At 44.3% G+C, this 18,947-nt stretch overlaps 1 protein-coding gene across 1 annotated transcript in view; it reads right to left on the bottom strand.

The window, feature by feature from the left end:
- The window catches only part of PHLPP1 (PH domain and leucine rich repeat protein phosphatase 1), a 157,664-nt gene that overhangs the window by 69,738 nt on the left and 68,979 nt on the right, over window positions 1-18,947 (bottom strand). The window contains exon 2 of the mRNA XM_035125524.2: window positions 2,707-2,903. Coding sequence (XP_034981415.2) covers window positions 2,707-2,903 — 197 coding nt within the window. The remainder of the gene's footprint in view (window positions 1-2,706; window positions 2,904-18,947) is intronic.

An 18,947-nucleotide genomic window follows, 5' to 3' on the forward strand; every position in this document is an offset into this window, starting at 1 on the left:
CTATACAACATTTAGAACACATCTGAACTCAATCCTGTATAGGGAAGTTTTTAATCTTTTATTATGTTTTATATTTGCTGGGAACTGCTCACAGTGGCTGGGAAAACCCAGACAGATGGGTGTGGGGTAATAATAATAATAATAATAATAATAATCCTAGAAAGCATATGCAAGGGTATGTGAGGAGAAGGAAGGACATGTGACCAAAGATTGGAAGTTGTTAAGCCAGATGTAGAGAATACAGACTAGTAATAACAAAATGCTACTATTTAACACAGTGATTTAATGTCCATTAAGGTTGCTGTGTTAAATCTCATTCAAGTCCATCGGTCTAAATCAGATTAAACACATGTAAATTGACTCATGCATTATATCCTTTCAGTACGGGTTGCTGTTTACACACTGAAGCATACAAAGTACAATTAATTTGCCAGTTTGGGCTGCCTTGCAGTCCCTGCTAAAACTTTTAATAAATTTTATTCATGCAAATAATTTAAAAAGAGCTACTACTGGGATGTGACCGCTTCTAGTGAGAAAGATGGACCATCTGAATTGTTCAGTTGTATTGAATTGGTTATTTCTGTCATTCTTGGATTTCTTTCCTTCCCCAAAATCAATACAAAAATTAAAAGTTGGATGAAAGATACAAGAACTTTTTGTGACAGCAGTCACGAAATTAAAAAAGCCTGCTTCTTGGGAGAAAAGCAATGACAAACCTAGACAGCATCTTAAAAAGCAGAGACATCACCTTGCCGACAAAGGTCCTTATAGTTAAAGCTATGGTTTTCCCAGTACAGTGATGTATGGAAGTGAGAGCTGGACCATAAAGAAGGCTGATCGCCGAAGAATTGATGCTTTTGAATTATGGTGCTGGAGGAGACTCTTGAGAGTCCCATGGACTGCAAGAAGATCAAACCGATCCATTCTGAAGGAAATCAGCCCTGGGTGCTCACTGGAAGGACAGATCCTGAAGCTGAGGATCCAATACTTTGGCCACCTCATGAGAAGAGAAGACTCCCTGGAAAAGACCCTGATGTTGGGAAAGATGGAGGGCACAAGGAGAAGGGGACGACAGAGGACGAGATGGTTGGACAATGTTCTCGAAGCTACGAACATGAGTTTGACCAAACTGCAGGAGGCAGTGGAAGACAGGAGTGCCTGGCGTGCTATGGTCCATGGGGTCACGAAGAGTTGGACATGACTAAACAAAAAAAATCAAAACACAAACCTTTGGACAGTTAGTTTTGCAAGATTGTTATTCTGAATGCATAATTCCATTTGCCCATTAGCAGCCCACTCAACTTAGTTTGCCACGACTACTCAGAAACAACGATTTCACATGCCTTTTGAAAACCAAGATCTACCCAAAGATTCAGAGAGGGTGTACAAGGAAGGTGTGCAGAGGTATAAAGGGAAATATTAATGGCTGGAGAGCACAGGATCCAGCAGATACATTATGTATTTCAGGGCTTCACAACCCAAATGATAGTTGAATTCTTAAAAGTTGCTTTGATAAAAAGAAACAATGTGATCATATGCAACTCTTTGCATGTGTAACAAGAAATGAACTAAGCCAAAGAACGAATGAAAATAAGTATCCTCACTGCTTTCTGCACAACACTGCTTTTTGCACAGGAACACTTGTGATTACCAATTTTGCTGAGCACAACCAAGACAACATTTTGCCAGCAAGCTCTTGCATTCAATTTTGCAAAGGTGAAACACTTATTTGAATTGCTCGTTTGATTCTTTATCTAGCAATTAAAAAAAATTGACTGTGATGGTGAATGCACTGCACAGTGGGACACTGACCTCACAGGTTAATTTGGTTGTGTTCATGAAATCACTAGTTACTCATAACACAACCTCTCTCCTACCATGCCTATAATACTTTAGAGCAGGCACAAGGAACATGTGGTCCACTCTTAGATAATGCTGGGACTCCCATCAGCCTCAGACAGCATGGCCAACTCTCAGGGATCATGGGTGTTTAGTCCAACTACTTCTGGGAGGGCTGCAGGCTTCCACAAGGAGTTCCTGAAGATGAAACTAGCCTAGTGACTCAACTGCTTGCTTAAGCCTCAGAGCCTCTTCAGCACAGAAAAGAACAGAGTTATCAAAGCAGTGGCAGAAAACAGGACACCTCTGTTATTGGCTAGGCATGCTAAGAACACAACAATCCTCCAACTCTGTCTGGTCAACAGAGCAGTGTGTTTTGCCTGTTGCCCTTCAACGTCAGGGTCAAAGAGTTGCTTGCTCAGGTCACAGCTCAAGAGTTGGAAATCAACTCAAGGATTCTGGGTTGGAAAATAACAGCGCTACCCATGACGCCAACCCATTAAACATTACATCACTAGGCCGCTGTAAGATCAGAGGGTGCTGTTTCTAAGGCACAATGATGACACACAGGGTTTAGACAGTATTATGGCAACAAAGCCTCTGCAATGAAGAGTCAGAGGTACACAGAAAAGAAATTAAAAATGCAAAATGAACATGGCTTCTTAAAGCAATTCATGTACATAATTTAACATAACATGAAGAGGAGAAATAGTATAGTACAACTAAAAATCACGCCACCCCACTCCCATTAGGATCCAAATGGAAATGCTGTGTAGCCAGATCTATGCCCAATGGGAAACTTTTACAGGGTCTGGTTAATTATTTCTGGTATGTCACATATGCAGAGTAACCGAGTGATTCACTTGCCTTTCCACCGATTAAGGGGAGCACATGCATCTTTCCAGTCTGGCTCTCTTTCACCGATGATACAATTAGGCACGTCCCACAAAGGATAACTTGGCGTCTTGTCCATCTGTTGACCGGCAAATGCATTTTCCCTTTTCGAACATTGTACATTCCTGAGAGCTGAATCCGTTCAGAGTTGCCAATGCTGTGGGGCTTTCCTGAAATGGAAACAGCAAGCAGCTTTTATCAGTAAAAAAAAAGGGAAGCTTTCCTCTTTCAAACACGGCTCAAAATGCGCAAGACAGCGAGACAAAATGAAGGTCGTCGTGAGAACCCACAGGTTCACAGGGCCCTACAGCTTAAAAATACACAGCAGTTTATGGAGCTGCACATTTTGCTTTCTACAAACCCCAATGTCATGAACAATGTGGGGTTGGATGGGGAAACAATCTGTGCACACAAAATAGTTCCATGAACTCCAGGACTCTGCACAACTGCTTTCTCAATCCGCATGAGAGGATGGGTGTCTTGGACCACATCAGAACCCCAGGAGATGGCTCAAAGACCGCAGGGTCAAAGAAGCAGTCCTCTGGCTGTGATGCCTACTGTTATTATTAATTATATTTGTTACCTGCCTTTCGCCACAAAGTCCCAGGTCCCCTTTGATACAGAGTCTGATAACCCAAGGCCAACCTTGAACGATTTATTGTTTTACCTGGTAGCTACCTAGACCATATTAAGACACAGTTAGGAAGCTGTGTTGGTCTGGACATAAATGGACATAAATCTTACATCAGGAATCACAAGACAGAGAAGCCAGTAGGAGAACACTTCAGTCTCCCAGGACATTCAATACAGAATCTCAAAGCAGCTGTCTTATTACAAAAGAATTTCAGAAATGGACATGAAAGAGAAGTTGCTGAATTACAACTTATTACTAAACTGAAAACTATGGAGAGACCTGGTCTGAATAGAGATATTGGATTCTTGTCTCATTACATATGCTAAAGCTATTTTTGGTCATCTGCATACTATCCCTTGCTTTTTCCTGTAGAACTAATTGCAGTCGTTAACAGTGGTCAACAGGTTTACCATACCCATTGAGTCAATCACCCATCTCCTACTACCCTTCTGAAAAAAAACCCACCCCACCCTCACACTATATATAACTGTCTGGTGACTTCTGCTTCAGTGTATCTGAAGAAGTGTGCATGCACACGAAAGCTTATTCCAAGAACAAACTTAGTTGGTCACTAAGGTGCTACTGGACAACATATTAAGACAGTGAGCTTCTGCAGCTCAAATAAAGCCACGAAACACTTGCTGCCAAACCATCATTAGCAACAGCTACAAAATTTAATGTTTTGCTGTTTAGAAAGCACCTATACTGCAGGTCCTGTAGGAGTCAACCAGTACAACTTAGAAAAGAAGCACAAATGCACTAAAAACAAGCACCAGCAGCTTCATCTTGTGCCCAATTTTTTCTTTTATAACATGGCAGGGTGCATAGAGCACCAGAGGAATTTCCATATGATGGAAGGGCCATCTGCTAACTTAGAGCAGCAGGACTCGGTCCACATATTGCATTGCCCAAAACACACATTGAGTGTTAAAAGTGGGGCAGCAGTGGGAGAGAGAAAAGGAAAGATGGGCAAATCTTTTATGGAGACCATCTTTTTGCCTTTTCTCGCCATAAAGAAACGAAACCCTTAAAAGTGCCCCAGGACAATACCCTGTGGGGTAAAGACCGAAGGTTACACACACTAGAATGCAACAGTGGTCTGCTTTAATTGCTGTTACAGGATCTTCTGAAGATAAGGTAAGGCGCTATTGATTAACAACAGGAAGCAACCCACAGTGAATAATGTGGATTTGTTTGGCAAGCAATTTTCGCTCGCTGGTGTGGCTTAGCATTCACATCCATAGAAGCCTTTGAAGCCTAACAGGTGATTGCTCCTTACCTCCCTGCCCCCCCCCCAAATACTGGCAGTACTGATAGGGTGCATTTGGGTGCATTGTTCACCCTGGCCTAGCAGTTTACCACTAGCTTACTGTTTAAACTACTACGATGTGTGGCCTCAATATTGCAGGGGTTGCATATGTTCAGTTACTAAAGGGAGGTAACAGCAACCATTTAATTTCTTCCCCTCCTTGAAAAAAATATTAAGTAAAACCAAGTGCACAAAAAACAAGCAGCATAGGCAGTGAACTCTTTTTTTCCCTCGGCCAGGAAAACTTGAGAACTGCATGTCCCATTCAAAACCAACATCCTCCATATCTCCTTATTCAACGGAAAGCAATAACAAGTGGACAGCTCCTACTGTTATTGGTTTTTTCCAGCTTGCAGGCAAAAGTAGAGAGTGAGAGTTAATATCACTAGTTTTGTCTGCACTGAAGTGGTCAGAGCTGGAATACTTTATGCTGCCCAAGATATAAAGACAGAACAGGAATGTTAGGGGTCTACTTCAGGCAATAGATTTTTATTTAGAGTGCTATTAAAAGAGGAGCAACTTAATTATTCTTTTACATGCTTTTAACTAATGGCACCAAGAGAGCTGTCTTTCCAAGCTGACCTACCCTATTTGGGTTTTTTTTTTAATACACTCATAATTCAAGTTATTGATTCTCAAAAGGAAATTGAATAGACGCACTCCTGCAACAACCAGTACTTTATCCCAACAAATCACCCTGCAGTCGTAATTCGGAGAGGGGGGAAGAAGAGGAGCAGCCAATGCCAGAATCAGTAAAGAAGCAATGAGTCACTGAGATCTCTTATTTTCTGATGGTTAAAACAGGGCAGCCATGAAAACTAGTAAAAAGTGGCCACATGACCTGGAAGCTGTACGCCGGCTCCCTCGGCCAGTAAAGCGAGATGAGCGCCGCAACCCCAGAATCGTCCACGACTGGACCTAATGGTCAGGGGTCCCTTTACCTTTACTACATGTCTGATCACAGATTCAAAGAACTGTAGAGCCAGAAGGGACCGTGAGGGTCATCTAGCCCAACCCCCTACAATGCAGGGATATTCTGCCCAACGTGGGGCTCGAACCCACAGCCCTGAGCTCCAGGGTCTCATGCTCTACCAACTAAGCTGGGAATGCATGAGACTGGCATGGGCTAGAGTTCTCCCACTCTACACAACAGAGTATTCCTCACCACAGGACACCGGGGGGGGGGGGCGCACAGATAGACACTGTTGAGACATCACTCTCGAACACACACATCAGTTGTGATACAAGATGGAAACTATTTCACCTGGTGCCAAGTTTTCCCTTTTCTCGCGAGGAAGCCTATTCAGCATAACGGAAAATCCCTTTAAAAAAGGGATAACTTGGCAGCTACGAATACTGTCTTCCGCTTTATTCCTTTGTTTAACCACTAGTCTTGGTTTGCATACCACAGCAGCTACTGAACAATGAGGTTTGGCATTAAAGTACTTTTAAAGCATCTTCCTCCACAGATATGCAAATTTTAGATTCTCTCTCTCTCTCTCTCTCTCTCTCTCACACACACACACACACAGAGAGAGAGAGAGAGAGAGAGAGAGAGAGAGAGAGAGAGAGAGAGAGCGCACTCAGGATTCAGACAGAAGGTTATGTGAAGTTTATAATTTCTTCCATTCGCTCTGTTCTGAAATTCAGCAAAGTGTTTGTTCCCAATACCTACACAGAGAGAAAGTGCAATTCGTGTTGGCCCTATTGGGTGCTACTTGACTGAAAATATGAAGTATTAAGTACTTTTTTAAAGAAAAACCACACCTTACAGAGCCAAGCCGGAATTAAGATTGCCGGAAGAAATATCAACAACCTCAGATATGCAGATGACACAACCTTGATGGCAGAAAGCGAGGAGGAATTAAAGAACCTTTTAATGAGGGTGAAAGAGGAGAGCGCAAAATATGGTCTGAAGCTCAACATCAAAAAAACCAAGATCATGGCCACCGGTCCCATCACCTCCTGGCAAATAGAAGGGGAAGAAATGGAGGCAGTGAGAGATTTTACTTTCTTGGGCTCCTTGATCACTGCAGATGGTGACAGCAGTCACGAAATTAAAAGACGCCTGCTTCTTGGGAGAAAAGCAATGACAAACCTAGACAGCATCTTAAAAAGCAGAGACATCACCTTGCCGACAAAGGTCCGTATAGTTAAAGCTATGGTTTTCCCAGTAGTGATGTATGGAAGTGAGAGCTGGACCATAAAGAAGGCTGATCGCCGAAGAATTGATGCTTTTGAATTATGGTGCTGGAGGAGACTCTTGAGAGTCCCATGGAAGGCTAGAAGATCAAACCTATCCATTCTTAAGGAAATCAGCCCTGAGTGCTCCCTGGAAGGACAGATCGTGAAGCTGAGGCTCCAATACTTTGGCCACCTCATGAGAAGAGAAGAATCCTTGGAAAAGACCCTGATGTTGGGAAAGATTGAGGGCACTAGGAGAAGGGGACGACAGAGGACAAGATGGTTGGACAGTGTTCTCGAAGCTACGAACATGAGTTTGACCAAACTGCGGGAGGCAGTGCAAGACAGGAGTGCCTGGCGTGCTATGGTCCATGGGGTCACGAAGAGTCGGACACAACTAAACGACTAAACAACAACAACAACAACAGAGGCATGGCAAGGAGGCTGGTCTAACCCCTTGGCCAGAATAAATCATGGGCACAACCAAGCAGCCTGCACCAGCCCCACTGAATTAAATGAACGGCATATGAGATAACATTCGTGTTCTGGTGGGAATTTGGTTCATTTCAGTTCCACATGCAAAACTGACCCCCAGCTGAATGGGCACTGAAAACTTTTTTACATTGGGTTAAAAAGGTAAAGGTAAAGGGACCCCTGACCATTAGGTCCAGTCGTGACCGACTCTGGGGTTGCGCGCTCATCTCGCATTATTGGCCGAGGGAGCCGGCGTATAGCTTCCAGGTCATGTGGCCAGCATGACAAAGCCGCTTCTGGCAAACCAGAGCAGCACATGGAAACGCCGTTTACCTTCCCGCTGTAGCGGTTCCTATTTACCTACTTGCATTTTGACGTGCTTTCAAACTGCTAGGTTGGCAGGAGCTGGGACCAAGCAACGGGTGTCACAGGGATTCGAACTGCCGACCTTCTGATCAGCAAGCCCTAGGCTCAGTGGTTTAACCACAGCGCCACCTGGGTCCCCACAGGTTTATTTCAGTTCCACATGCAAAACTGACCCCAGCTGAATGGGCACTGAAAACTTTTTTACCTTTTTTTACCCAACTACAATCCCCATCATTCCTAACCATTGGCTATGCTGGAAATTGCTGAGGGGAGTTGGAACTTCAAAAACATTTGGAATTCCTGGAAATGAAAATGATGGGATTTAAACTCTGCTAATTCACTAGCAACTAGTGCTTGGTATTGTTACAGAACTGGGGTGGGTGGGTGTGTTTCCCCTAAACACTAAACTTAATAAATGCTAGGACTTGGGGTTATTTGTGATATGAAAAGAGAATATTAGCTGCAAAGGAATTCCTGGGTACCCTGGTCAAACTAGGGCCATTAAGAGAGTCATTAACAAGACAATGGGACTTCTTGCACCAGGTGTGACCAGATTTGAAAGGTTGCCAGAGTAACACCTCTGGGGGAGGGCAAGGGGCTTCTGGGAAGTAGGAGGAAGAAGGGCTGAGATCCATCTTGGAGGAAGACACAAAGAAAGGTTCCCTGCACTGATGTGAGCCATGCTGTAAGATCTGGACTCCCTCCATGCAAACTGAAGGTACAAATAGGCGTATATACCCTATTTCTTAAATCACGACAGTCTCCGCTGTGTCATCTATTCTCCAAAGGAACACCTGTGACCCCATGTGCTCTGGACAATGCTTGGCGGGGAGAGAGGGGTGGGTACTGGGATTTTTAAAAAGTATTAACTGTTGTGCCTTACCTGAAATGCAAGCAAACTCCACTACCTCAAATATATCATCACCTGTTTTTTCCCCAAAGAGCTGTATTTTTAGAGAATTTATTAAAGCAGTTCTGTGCCTGTCTTGCTCTCTTTTCCTTAAAAAAAAAAGCTGAACTACAAACTGAAAACCAGACATCACAGATCAGAAAATTGACACATGGACCACCTTCATTTTTACGTATACACATCCACTTTCACAACTGCCCTTCAGCGATTTTTCTTCTTCGCTGTTGCACTGTATAGTATACGTCATAATGCAAAAGCAACCTATTTGGTCATAGAAAAACCAAGCTTCCCGACACACTAAATAAGCTACTGAAAACTGAATTGCTAAATGGTGAGAACATGTACAGTTTGGATTCTAACACATGGTGTGTGCTCTTATAGCAGAAAAATGTCTGCTTGGAAGGGACACTTACTCTATGAGATGCTTCACTGGATCACTACATGTATATTCAGATGCACAGTGTTTTGTTTTGTTTAAGCACTGAGTGTTGTTGCTCGCTATACAAGGCAACAGTAAAGGTAAAGGGACCCCTGACCATTAGGTCCAGTCGTGACCGACTCTGGGGTTGCGCGCTCATCTCACATTATTGGCCGAGGGAGCCGGCGTATAGCTTCCAGGTCATGTGGCCAGCATGACAAAGCCGCTTCTGGCAAACCAGAGCAGCACATGGAAACGCCGTTTACCTTCCCGCTGTAGCGGTTCCTATTTATCTACAGTGGTACCTCGGTTTATGAACACAATTGGTTCCGGAAGTCTGTTCATAAACTGAAGCGTTCATAAACTGAAGCGAACTTTCCCATTGAAAGTAATGGAAAGTGGATTAATCCGTTCCAGACGGTCCGCGGAGCAACTGTTCATAAACTGAAGCGAACTTTCCCATTGAAAGTAATGGAAAGTGGATTAATCCGTTCCAGACGGGTCCGCAGAGTACTTAAATTGAAGCGTTCATAAACTGAAACATGGGTGTAATTGGTTCCGGAAGTCTGTTCATAAACTGAAGCGTTCATAAACTGAAGCGAACTTTCCCATTAAAAGTAATGGAAAGTGAATTAATCCGTTCCAGATGGGTCCGCAGCGTTCATAAACCGAAAATTCATAAACCGAGGTGTTCATAAACCGAGGTTCCACTGTACTTGCATTTTGACGTGCTTTCGAACTGCTAGGTTGGCAGGAGCTGGGACCAAGCAACGGGAGCTCACCCCGTCACAGGGATTCGAACCGCCGACCTTCTGATCAGCAAGCCCTAGGCTCAGTGGTTTAACCACAGCGCCACCTGGGTCCCACAAGGGAACAGAGGGAGAAGCAACTTACTGATGGCAACTAGTTGACCCCACCCCAATAAACACACAGAGAGAACTGGGTAAAAAAGTGAGGAGATGACTCGAATTAAAATAACTTAAATAGCATGAAGATCAAACTGCAAAAGGTGGCATAAGCGCCACATAAGAGGCTTAATGCAGCTTATGCTCAAATTGATCAAACAGCCATTATGGGCACTAATGGAAGGAAGAAGCAAGCTGGAATGCTAGTCTGCCTTGGCAATCGCAGGGACAATGTTGACTTTCCCCATGAAGTGCTTTCAGGAAGCATAAACAGGGCTGTGTAGCTTATGATTTATCCTCCTATAAACAGGAGGTGCACTCAGCTGCTCACTTTCTGTTCTCCATCTATAAAAGAGGAAGAACAACCAGCCCTCAAGCACTTCTTAGGAGGTGCCACCTAAAATTCTTTAGCTCTATGAAACCCTTGGCCTACCCAAGGACAGCTGTGAGTTCCAGAAGATTCTGGAGCATGTTTTAGGTACTCAGGTACTCCAGGAGTTTTCTGGAACGACGAACAAAAGAACTATGCTGGATTAAACCAAATGTCCATTTGCATGGCATCTTGTTTTCACAGCAGCCAACCAGATGGATGATTATAATGAGAACAGTAAAATTTAAATGGTAGATAATAAACAATATAATTTATTATTTATACCTGCCCATCTGGCTGGGTTTCCCCAGCCACTCTCGACGGCTCCCAACATAATATTAAAAGCACAATAAAACATCAAACATTAAAGACGTTCCTCAACCTTCAGATGTCTTCTAAAAGTCAGATAGTTGTTTATTTCCTTGACATCTGATGCGAGGGTGTTCCACAGGGCGGGCGCCACTACCGAGAAGGCCCTCTGCCTGGTTTCCTGGTTCTCGCAGGGAGGAAACCACCAGAAGGCCCTCAGAGGTGGACCTCAGTGTCCTTCCGGTATACTGGGCCAAGGCCGTTTAGGGCAGGCATCCCCAAACTCCAGCTCTCCCAATGTTTTGGCCTACAACTCCCATGATCCCTAGCTAGCAGGACCAGTGGTCAGGCATGATGGGAATTGTAGTCCAAAACATCTAGAGGGCCGAAGTTTGGGGATGCCTGGTTTAGGGCCTTAAAGGTCAGCACCAACACTTTGAATTGTGCTCAGAAACGTTCCGGGAGCCAATGTAGGTCTTTCAGGACTGGTGTTATATGGTCTCGGCAGCCACTCTTAAGTCACCAGTCTAGCTCCCTTTGTGAATAATAATAATAATAAAATAATAATTTATTATTTATACCCCGCCCATCTGGCCGGGTTCCCCCAGCCACTCTGGGCGGCTTCCAACAAAATATTAAAATACAGAAATCCATCAAACATTAAAAGCTTCCCTCAGGCAGCACCTAAGCATCAACAGCTTTACAAACATAACAGTAAGGGATTCTCCATCATATCCCGTGAGCTTTAATATTAAGAAATGTTTAAGTTAGGGAGCGTGCCATTTACTTATTTTTTAATTTTTTAATGCTTCCTTTACGAAAAGACTTCCTTCCTTCCTTTAAACATAGCTCGTGAGAAAGGGCACTCCACAGTTCTTCACTGTCAAGACCACATCCTTGCATACACTAATATGTTTTAAGACATTCTATGAACACCACATGCAGAACTACGGGCTCATTCGAGCATAAAGAACTTTTTGAAATACCTCAGCCCATCCAACAACAGAGTCTTATGCAGGCATTAGCGGAGAGGCAGAGAGAATTCTGAACCTGAGCTGAACTCTACAAATTACCTCTGGGACTTGGATGGCTGTTCCCATGAGACATGTCTACAAACAAAGGCAAAGGAAGAAAGGTTTTGCTTTCCCCAGCCTCGGAATAAATAAAAGGCACAACTGACCCCAAAATGAACACAATGAAATGACTGCATCATCCATCAATGCCATGGACATTCTAGACGTCTCGAAGCTAAAGTAGCAATTTTTCCATCATCTCATTAAAAACGAATCCAAAAAGAATTTTTCTGGAGCAGTGAATCACAGAATTGTGGACTTGGAAAGGACCCCAAGGGTCATCTAGTCCACAACTGCCCCTGGTTGGACTCAGCCAACCAACCTTCTGGTTGACAGCCAAGCACACTGACTCATTGGTGCCACAGATCAAATAATGAACTCTAGAATAACTCTAAATTCAGCTTAAGAATCTCTCACCATCCAACTCCTAAGCTACTACAGTGGTACCTCCAGTTGTGGACAGGTTCTGTTCCAGAGCTCCGGTTGGATCCTGAGGTTTCCGCAACTGGAGGGACTGCTTCTGTGCATGCACGCAGGGGGTAGAGTGCTTGTATGTATGCGGCAAAAACCCAGAAATGTACTTCCAAGTTTGCTGCTTACGTATCCCGAAGTTTACGTAACTGGAGGGATACGTAAGCGGAGGTACGGCTGTACTTAAATCAACATTAGGAATCGTGGTTCCAAAGCTGAGTTGCCAACTTGCCTGGAATTTTACCAGCCCGATAAAAAATGTTACCCCCCCCCAAGCCTGTTGCCAGAATGGGAAGATAAAAAGGGCAGAATAAATTCCATCAGAGCCATGCTTTGCATTTTTGCAAGGATGTGTGTGCTAGGATTCATCAGTGTGAGCTGCAGCAGCATGCACAGGTGCACCTAGGTATTGCACAAAGGAGTAACAGCTGCCTTTCTGAAAGCATTATGTGATGCGTATGTGTGAGCAGACTCACTGTTACATGCTGTGGGTGAAGAGGGAAGGTGTCCCTGACTCTTAAAATAATTTCAAAATACTGTAGGCTGCTGCATTTTTTTGCTTTTGGGGCATTTTATACTGCATCAGTTTTCAGCTTCATTGTTCATTTTTGTAAACCACTTAAGAGACAATATTTATATATTATATAACAATATATTGAACAAACACACAGCAAGTGTGTGGAGTTCTGCACCTTAACAAGAGGATATCAGGTTCTAATCTATGGTCTGCATAGACAAAATCACAAATCTCCAATGTTTTTGGGGGGTGGGGTGGGGGCGTGAAGAAATACTCTGCACATGATTAGCAGTATCCAATCTAAGATGTCAGGTTTACTTAGAACAAACAGCAAGGACCGTTCAGTAGTACCGGTAAGTGCTGGTGTTTGGTATGTTGCTGTTTTAACTGCTACCACATCAAAACACGACACACCAGACACTCTCCATTTCAAACTCAGTTCCTTGCACGACAGACATCTGGAACGGATGATGGAACCACTGGCCTATTCCGACAGCTTTGACTAGACCTAAAATATTTCCCCATTGCGTCTCCAACCGTTCTTAAAAAACTCTCCCAGAGGAAATTCGATAGGTGCATGGCAGGACTCCAAATTATGCAAATGCATATTCATATACAAAAGAAAAAAGAAAAGGCGAAGGAAAAAAAGGAGTTCATCATCCGTTGGTCAAAAAGCAAACTTTGCTCATCTGGAAAGAATGTCTCGGCTAGCAGCAGCTTGCACCAAAGTTTTCAGTGTGATTGTTTCCGGTGACATCTCAGCCCATTCCCTCAAAAACCACCAAACGCTGAGAGTGCACATTTATTTTTGTTAAGTCATGCAAACCAGATCCTTACTTACAGGGCTTCCAACATTTAAGGAAGCCACAAGCTGACTCAAATCCCAGGCTTCTTAAAGGATGTGTTCCGTATGACGCAACTGCAAATACTGGCCAAAGATCTATAGCTCGCCTGTCTGCTCAGCAAAACTGTACTTTTGTGATTATGCAATATCCACATGAAGATTTGACCAAACCCCCCCCCCACTCCCACCCCACTATTTCATTACTGCTATATTGGGGGATTGCTTAAAGTTCAGAGATATGGGGAAAACCCCGAAATGCCACAAATGCATTGCTTCACTGCATTGTTCCTAGAGAGGACTGAATTTGAAACACATAAAACTTCCCTGCAGAGGAGTGCAGCAATGGAATGGTGCCCTTGGCAATGGTGACAGGTGAGGGTTTCACAAGGTTTTAAAAAAGCAAATCCTGTTTGCCAAGCCTTAGGTTCAAAACCAAAACTACAAGATCAGGAAACCTTCAGCGAAACCCCGCCTTAAAATAACTCTAATGTGCATGCATGAGACGAGATAAATGCACATGCGCGCACGCACACACAACTAAACACTTTTTAAGAAACCCAAAACCTCAGATGGCTTTTAGAACGAATAGGACAGGTTTGTGGGGAATTGGTCTATCAACGGAACTCCATAAAAACAGCCCAGCTCCAGCAAACAACCCTGCATTTCTAGCCTAAGTCAAGCTCATGGGAGGTGTGTGAGGGGGATCATGCCTCCTTCTCTGCCACAGAGAGAGAAATTCAGGATGGAGAGGTGCTGTAGTGGAAGCAGCAAAGCATGGCTTGGGCCTTCTGCAAAACCCCAGCAAACACTCCTCCCTTTTGCAGGTTCTACAGTATGCACATGCATTGGGGAAAAGAGGGGCCAGTGGCAACCAAAAATTGCTTGCTTTGTTAAGCCAAGCCAAAATTTGCAGGCCCTTCTTGATTAAAAGCTATTAGCGAGGCTAGCCAAACAGAGACCCAGGTCGCATCCATGGTCCTTTATCAGGGCATTGAATTTAAGGCTGCCTTCCATGAAAAGGAACACACATCATGGGAAATATATCCTACCAGCATTATAAAATCCAACATAAAGGTAAAGGTACCCCTGACCATTAGGTCCAGTCACGGACGACTCCAGGGTTGCGGAACTCATCACGCTCTATAAGCTGAGGGAGCTGGCGTTTGTCCGCAGACAGCTTCCAGGTCATATGGCCAGCATGACTAAGTCGCTTCTGGCGAACCAGAGCAGTGCACGGAAACACCGTTTACCTTCCCACTGTAGCTAGGTGAGCAGGAGCTGGGACTGAACAATGGGAGCTCACCCCATCGCGGGGATTCGAACTGCCAACCTTCCGATCGGCAAGCCCTAGGCTCTGTGGTTTAGACCACAGCGCCACCCGCATCCCCAAAATCCAACATAGGGAGCACTATATTGTTGGTATGTTGTTATTGTGGACTGTCATCATAGGCATTCACACACCCAGGTAATTCACTGAATTCAACCAGGTCATCTTGTAATTTGTGCCCCCTGTGGCACATTCAATTTTCAAAATGATGAGCAATCAAGTAGCATGGACATTTATAGAGAAGACAGACTATTCCTTCCAGTACCGGTAGGTATCAGTAATAGCTTCTGGGCATTCTCAGGCACTTAAGTGTCTTTACCTGAGTATCAAGAGCCCAACTGAAAACCGCATCCTTGTCTAAGTAAGGTACGACTCCTAAGAGTTCAGGTTATGCTTCCAAATTTAAAGACTCTTAATGCAAATCACTATGCTTTAATTACTATAGCAACCAATTATTACGCAGGCTTGCTCAGGAACTACATGAATTATCAAGAGTTAAAATTGATTTACCCTCCCTCCACAGGGTTACTTAAAGCACCGTAACTGCCAGACTCCCATCCCAAAACACAACGGCACCGACTCCTACTTGCATGCAAGGTAGAGGTCTTTATTCAGGCTAAGAGTGGTACAGCAAGCACCAGGTCCAGATATCCAAGATTCCAATGTCCATCAGAAAGGCAAGCATTTTCATAACTGAATGGAAGCCACACCCTACAAGTCTGCTGAAGATGCACATGGATGCTCCATTGGAGCAGATTAATTTGTTCCCACCTACGAAGGCAGTGCCAGGTTCTTGGCAACAAGACTGTTTCCTGCCCTTCTGCTTCCATGTCTGTTGCCACCTCTTCTTGTTCAGCCTCTCCCTCTGGCTGGTCAAAAGTTCTCCACCATCCCTGATGGAGGCAAGGGAGAGAAGCCAGCAGATCTGCTCCCTCCTCTGTGACAGCTAGAGTTAATAGAGAAGGATCTCTCTCCTTAACCTGGAGTGCCCCCCATCAGCTCCTTCTCCTTCCTCCCACCCCCCTTACAACTGGGGTTGCCAAATCATGCCACCGGATGATGGAGCCAAGGGGCCATGACAGTAACTTATGAAACATACCTTACTCTTGTTGTTCTCCAAGCTCCTTAACAACTTCTCAAATGCACCTTTTCCCATCTCCCCTTTTCAAGAGAAAGGGGATCTTTCAGTGCAGGGGAAATGTTCACATTTCCCATGGCTTCATTTGGGAATGGTAGATAAGCTCTAGAATCATAGAACCATAGAGTTTCAGAGTTGGAAGGGACCCTGAGGATCATCTAATCTCTGGGTATAGGGCAGTACAGTATATAAATTCAATAAATAATAAATAATAACAATAGCAACAACAATAATCCAAACCCATGCAATGCAGGAATATGCAGCTATCCCATATGGAGATTGAACCTGCAACCTTAGCATCATCAGCACCACGCTCTAACTAACTGAGCTATCCATTCTTATCCATCTTTAGTTTGCAACGAAGAGCACTGGAAGAGGAGTCTAGGGAATCTAACTTGTGTTTTACTCTTTTACTCATAACACGCACGCATGCACGCAAGCAAGCAAGCACATATACCCTCAAGGAGGTGCTAATGCAAGGACAAGAGGACAAGGCTGGACATCTAGCTTGACCCAGAAAGGGACTGGGTAGCTGTCAAAAGACATTTGTTAAGGCTGCCTTATGCATCTGCTATGGAGAGTGGTTGCCACAGCTGTTTGGATCCGAAGATTCTGAGTGTGGGACAAATGTCACATGCTTAACATTGGACATGTCTAAAAGAAACACGAGCATAGAACACGTGCAATCAATATAAACACAATAACATTTACAGGGTGATATCCAACCAAGTCATACTCAAGAGATGATCCGATGTACTTAAACCGGCCATGGGGAACGTAAGTCCGCCAATTTCAAAATTCAATCCCAAATATGACTTTGTCAGCCAACACCCACAGCGTGCATGTTTCTGGTCGTCATGGAACAACAAAATCCCAAAGAGGTGGAATGAGGATGGGAGCAGAAAGACATCATTGCACTGATATGCTTGTATTCTGCCTCTGGCACAGCTGTCACATTCAGAGTGGACAAGACTGAATAATTGGGGGGGGGGATGCTTCAGAGAATCAACAGTCCTGTTTGTCTGGCTCATTAGGAATCTTAAATATCCTTTAAAACACAAACTAGATAATTTATGTTTATTTAAATACTTTAGCCAGTACCAAATACCATTCCTGCTGAACCTCTTTAGGTTTAATCCTAGCCCGGGCGGCGGGGGGGGGGGGGAGCTGACATCTGTAATAGGCGCCATGCATTGTTTCTTCACCCAAGATTTTCCAAAGCAAACTGGGATATGCTTTGCCAAAGCTGAGTTGCAAGACTAAAGCAGAGCTCCATGCAAGAAGCAAAGCTCCACAAAGGGCTCGGTGGCATACCTCACGCCCATTGTGTCAATTAAGGATTTCAGATAGATTCACTAGCATTTCTAGAGAATGAAAATATACTCATTATCACCATATTTTTCAAGCTTTTAAAGGGCATGGAAGTGCTCATGTTATTATTAATACACCCGAAAAAAGAGTGAGTCATCTGAATAAATCTAAGAACTCCCTGCTGTGTTCTGCTGCTTTTCAACATGCTTTGAGGAATGGGGACTTCCAGGCTAGAAGCAGAGCTGCCTAGGAGTGTGCATTCACTTTATATTCAGAGAAGGAAGACTTAACTAAAATAACAGCCTCTGCCTGCACTAAACAAAGAAATCCCAGGCTGTTCCAGAAATGCCTCTTTGCTGGGTCATTCATAGGCCATGGTGTTGGTCAGAATCATGAGCTTCCCACCACCACCACCCACAGGAACTTTTAAAAATAGAAAGAAAAATAAACACCTTTTCCATTGTTACCATTATTATTATTATTATTAATTTAATTTGTATACCGCCTTTCATCCGATTATCCCAGGGCGGTTAACAACAGAAAAATACAAAATGAGAACATAAAATACATAATAAAATAATCCCCCCTCCCACAAGCACATTTAAAAAGCAATATAATCTTAATCAGCCCAACGTCTGGTTGAAGAGAAACGTTTTCGCCTGGTGCCTAAAGGTACATAGCGAAGGTGCCAGGTGAGCCTCCTTGGGGAGACCATTCCACAAACGGGGAAACCACTGCAGAAAAGGCCTGTTCTCATGTTGCCAGCCTCCGGACCTCTTGTAGAGGAGCCACACAAAGGCGGCCCTCAAATTATGATTTCATGGTCCAGGTAGGTTCATGTAGAGAGAAGCGGTCCTTGAGGTATGGTGGTCCTGAGCTGTTTAATACTTTTATAGGTCAAAACCAGCACTTCGAATTGGGCCCAGAAACGAATTGGCCAGTTCACTCACCACCAGCATGGAATTGCTGGGTGCCTGTGGCAACCAGGTGAGCTGTTGAACACAAGGCTGGCTTCAGAGAGAAAGAGGGCACATAAAATAATTTACCTGCAGTCTCAAGAATCTAAATAACCCACTAAATAGACCAGTTGTGTGCGCTGCGAAAGTGCAAGGCCTGTGTTGTGGTCTTCAACGTCTTCTGTTGCACTAACAAAGCAGGGTTCAGAAGAGGGGGGGGGGGCGTAGGCTTACCTTCCAAGTCCCGGACTGCAGAATCCGGGACTGGCAGCCGTGTGACACCGGAAGTTGCGTCGGCGTAACTTCCGGTGTCGCTTTGCCCTTCTATGGGCACCAAAAATGGCTGCCGCCGGCTTCAAAAGTCGCTTCTACGCATGTCAGGAAGTACGTCGACACAACTTCCGGTGTCGCTCCGCCCATCTATGGGCACCAAAAATGGCCGCCGTCGACACCAGAAGTCGTGTCTATGCACTTCCGGGCATGTTTTGCCCTTCTATGGCATATATGCAACTTCCGGTGTCGCTTTGCCCTTCTATGGGCACCAAAAATGGCCACCGCCGGCTTCGAAAGTCACTTCTACGCATGTCAGGAAGTACGTTGATGCAACTTCCGGTGTCGCTCTGCCCATCTATGGGCACCAAAAATGGCCACCGCCGACACCAGAAGTCGTGTCTATGCACTTCTGGGCATGCGTAGAT

Source organism: Zootoca vivipara, chromosome 8, assembly GCF_963506605.1.
Source record: "Zootoca vivipara chromosome 8, rZooViv1.1, whole genome shotgun sequence".
Taxonomy (NCBI): Eukaryota; Metazoa; Chordata; class Lepidosauria; order Squamata; family Lacertidae; genus Zootoca; species Zootoca vivipara.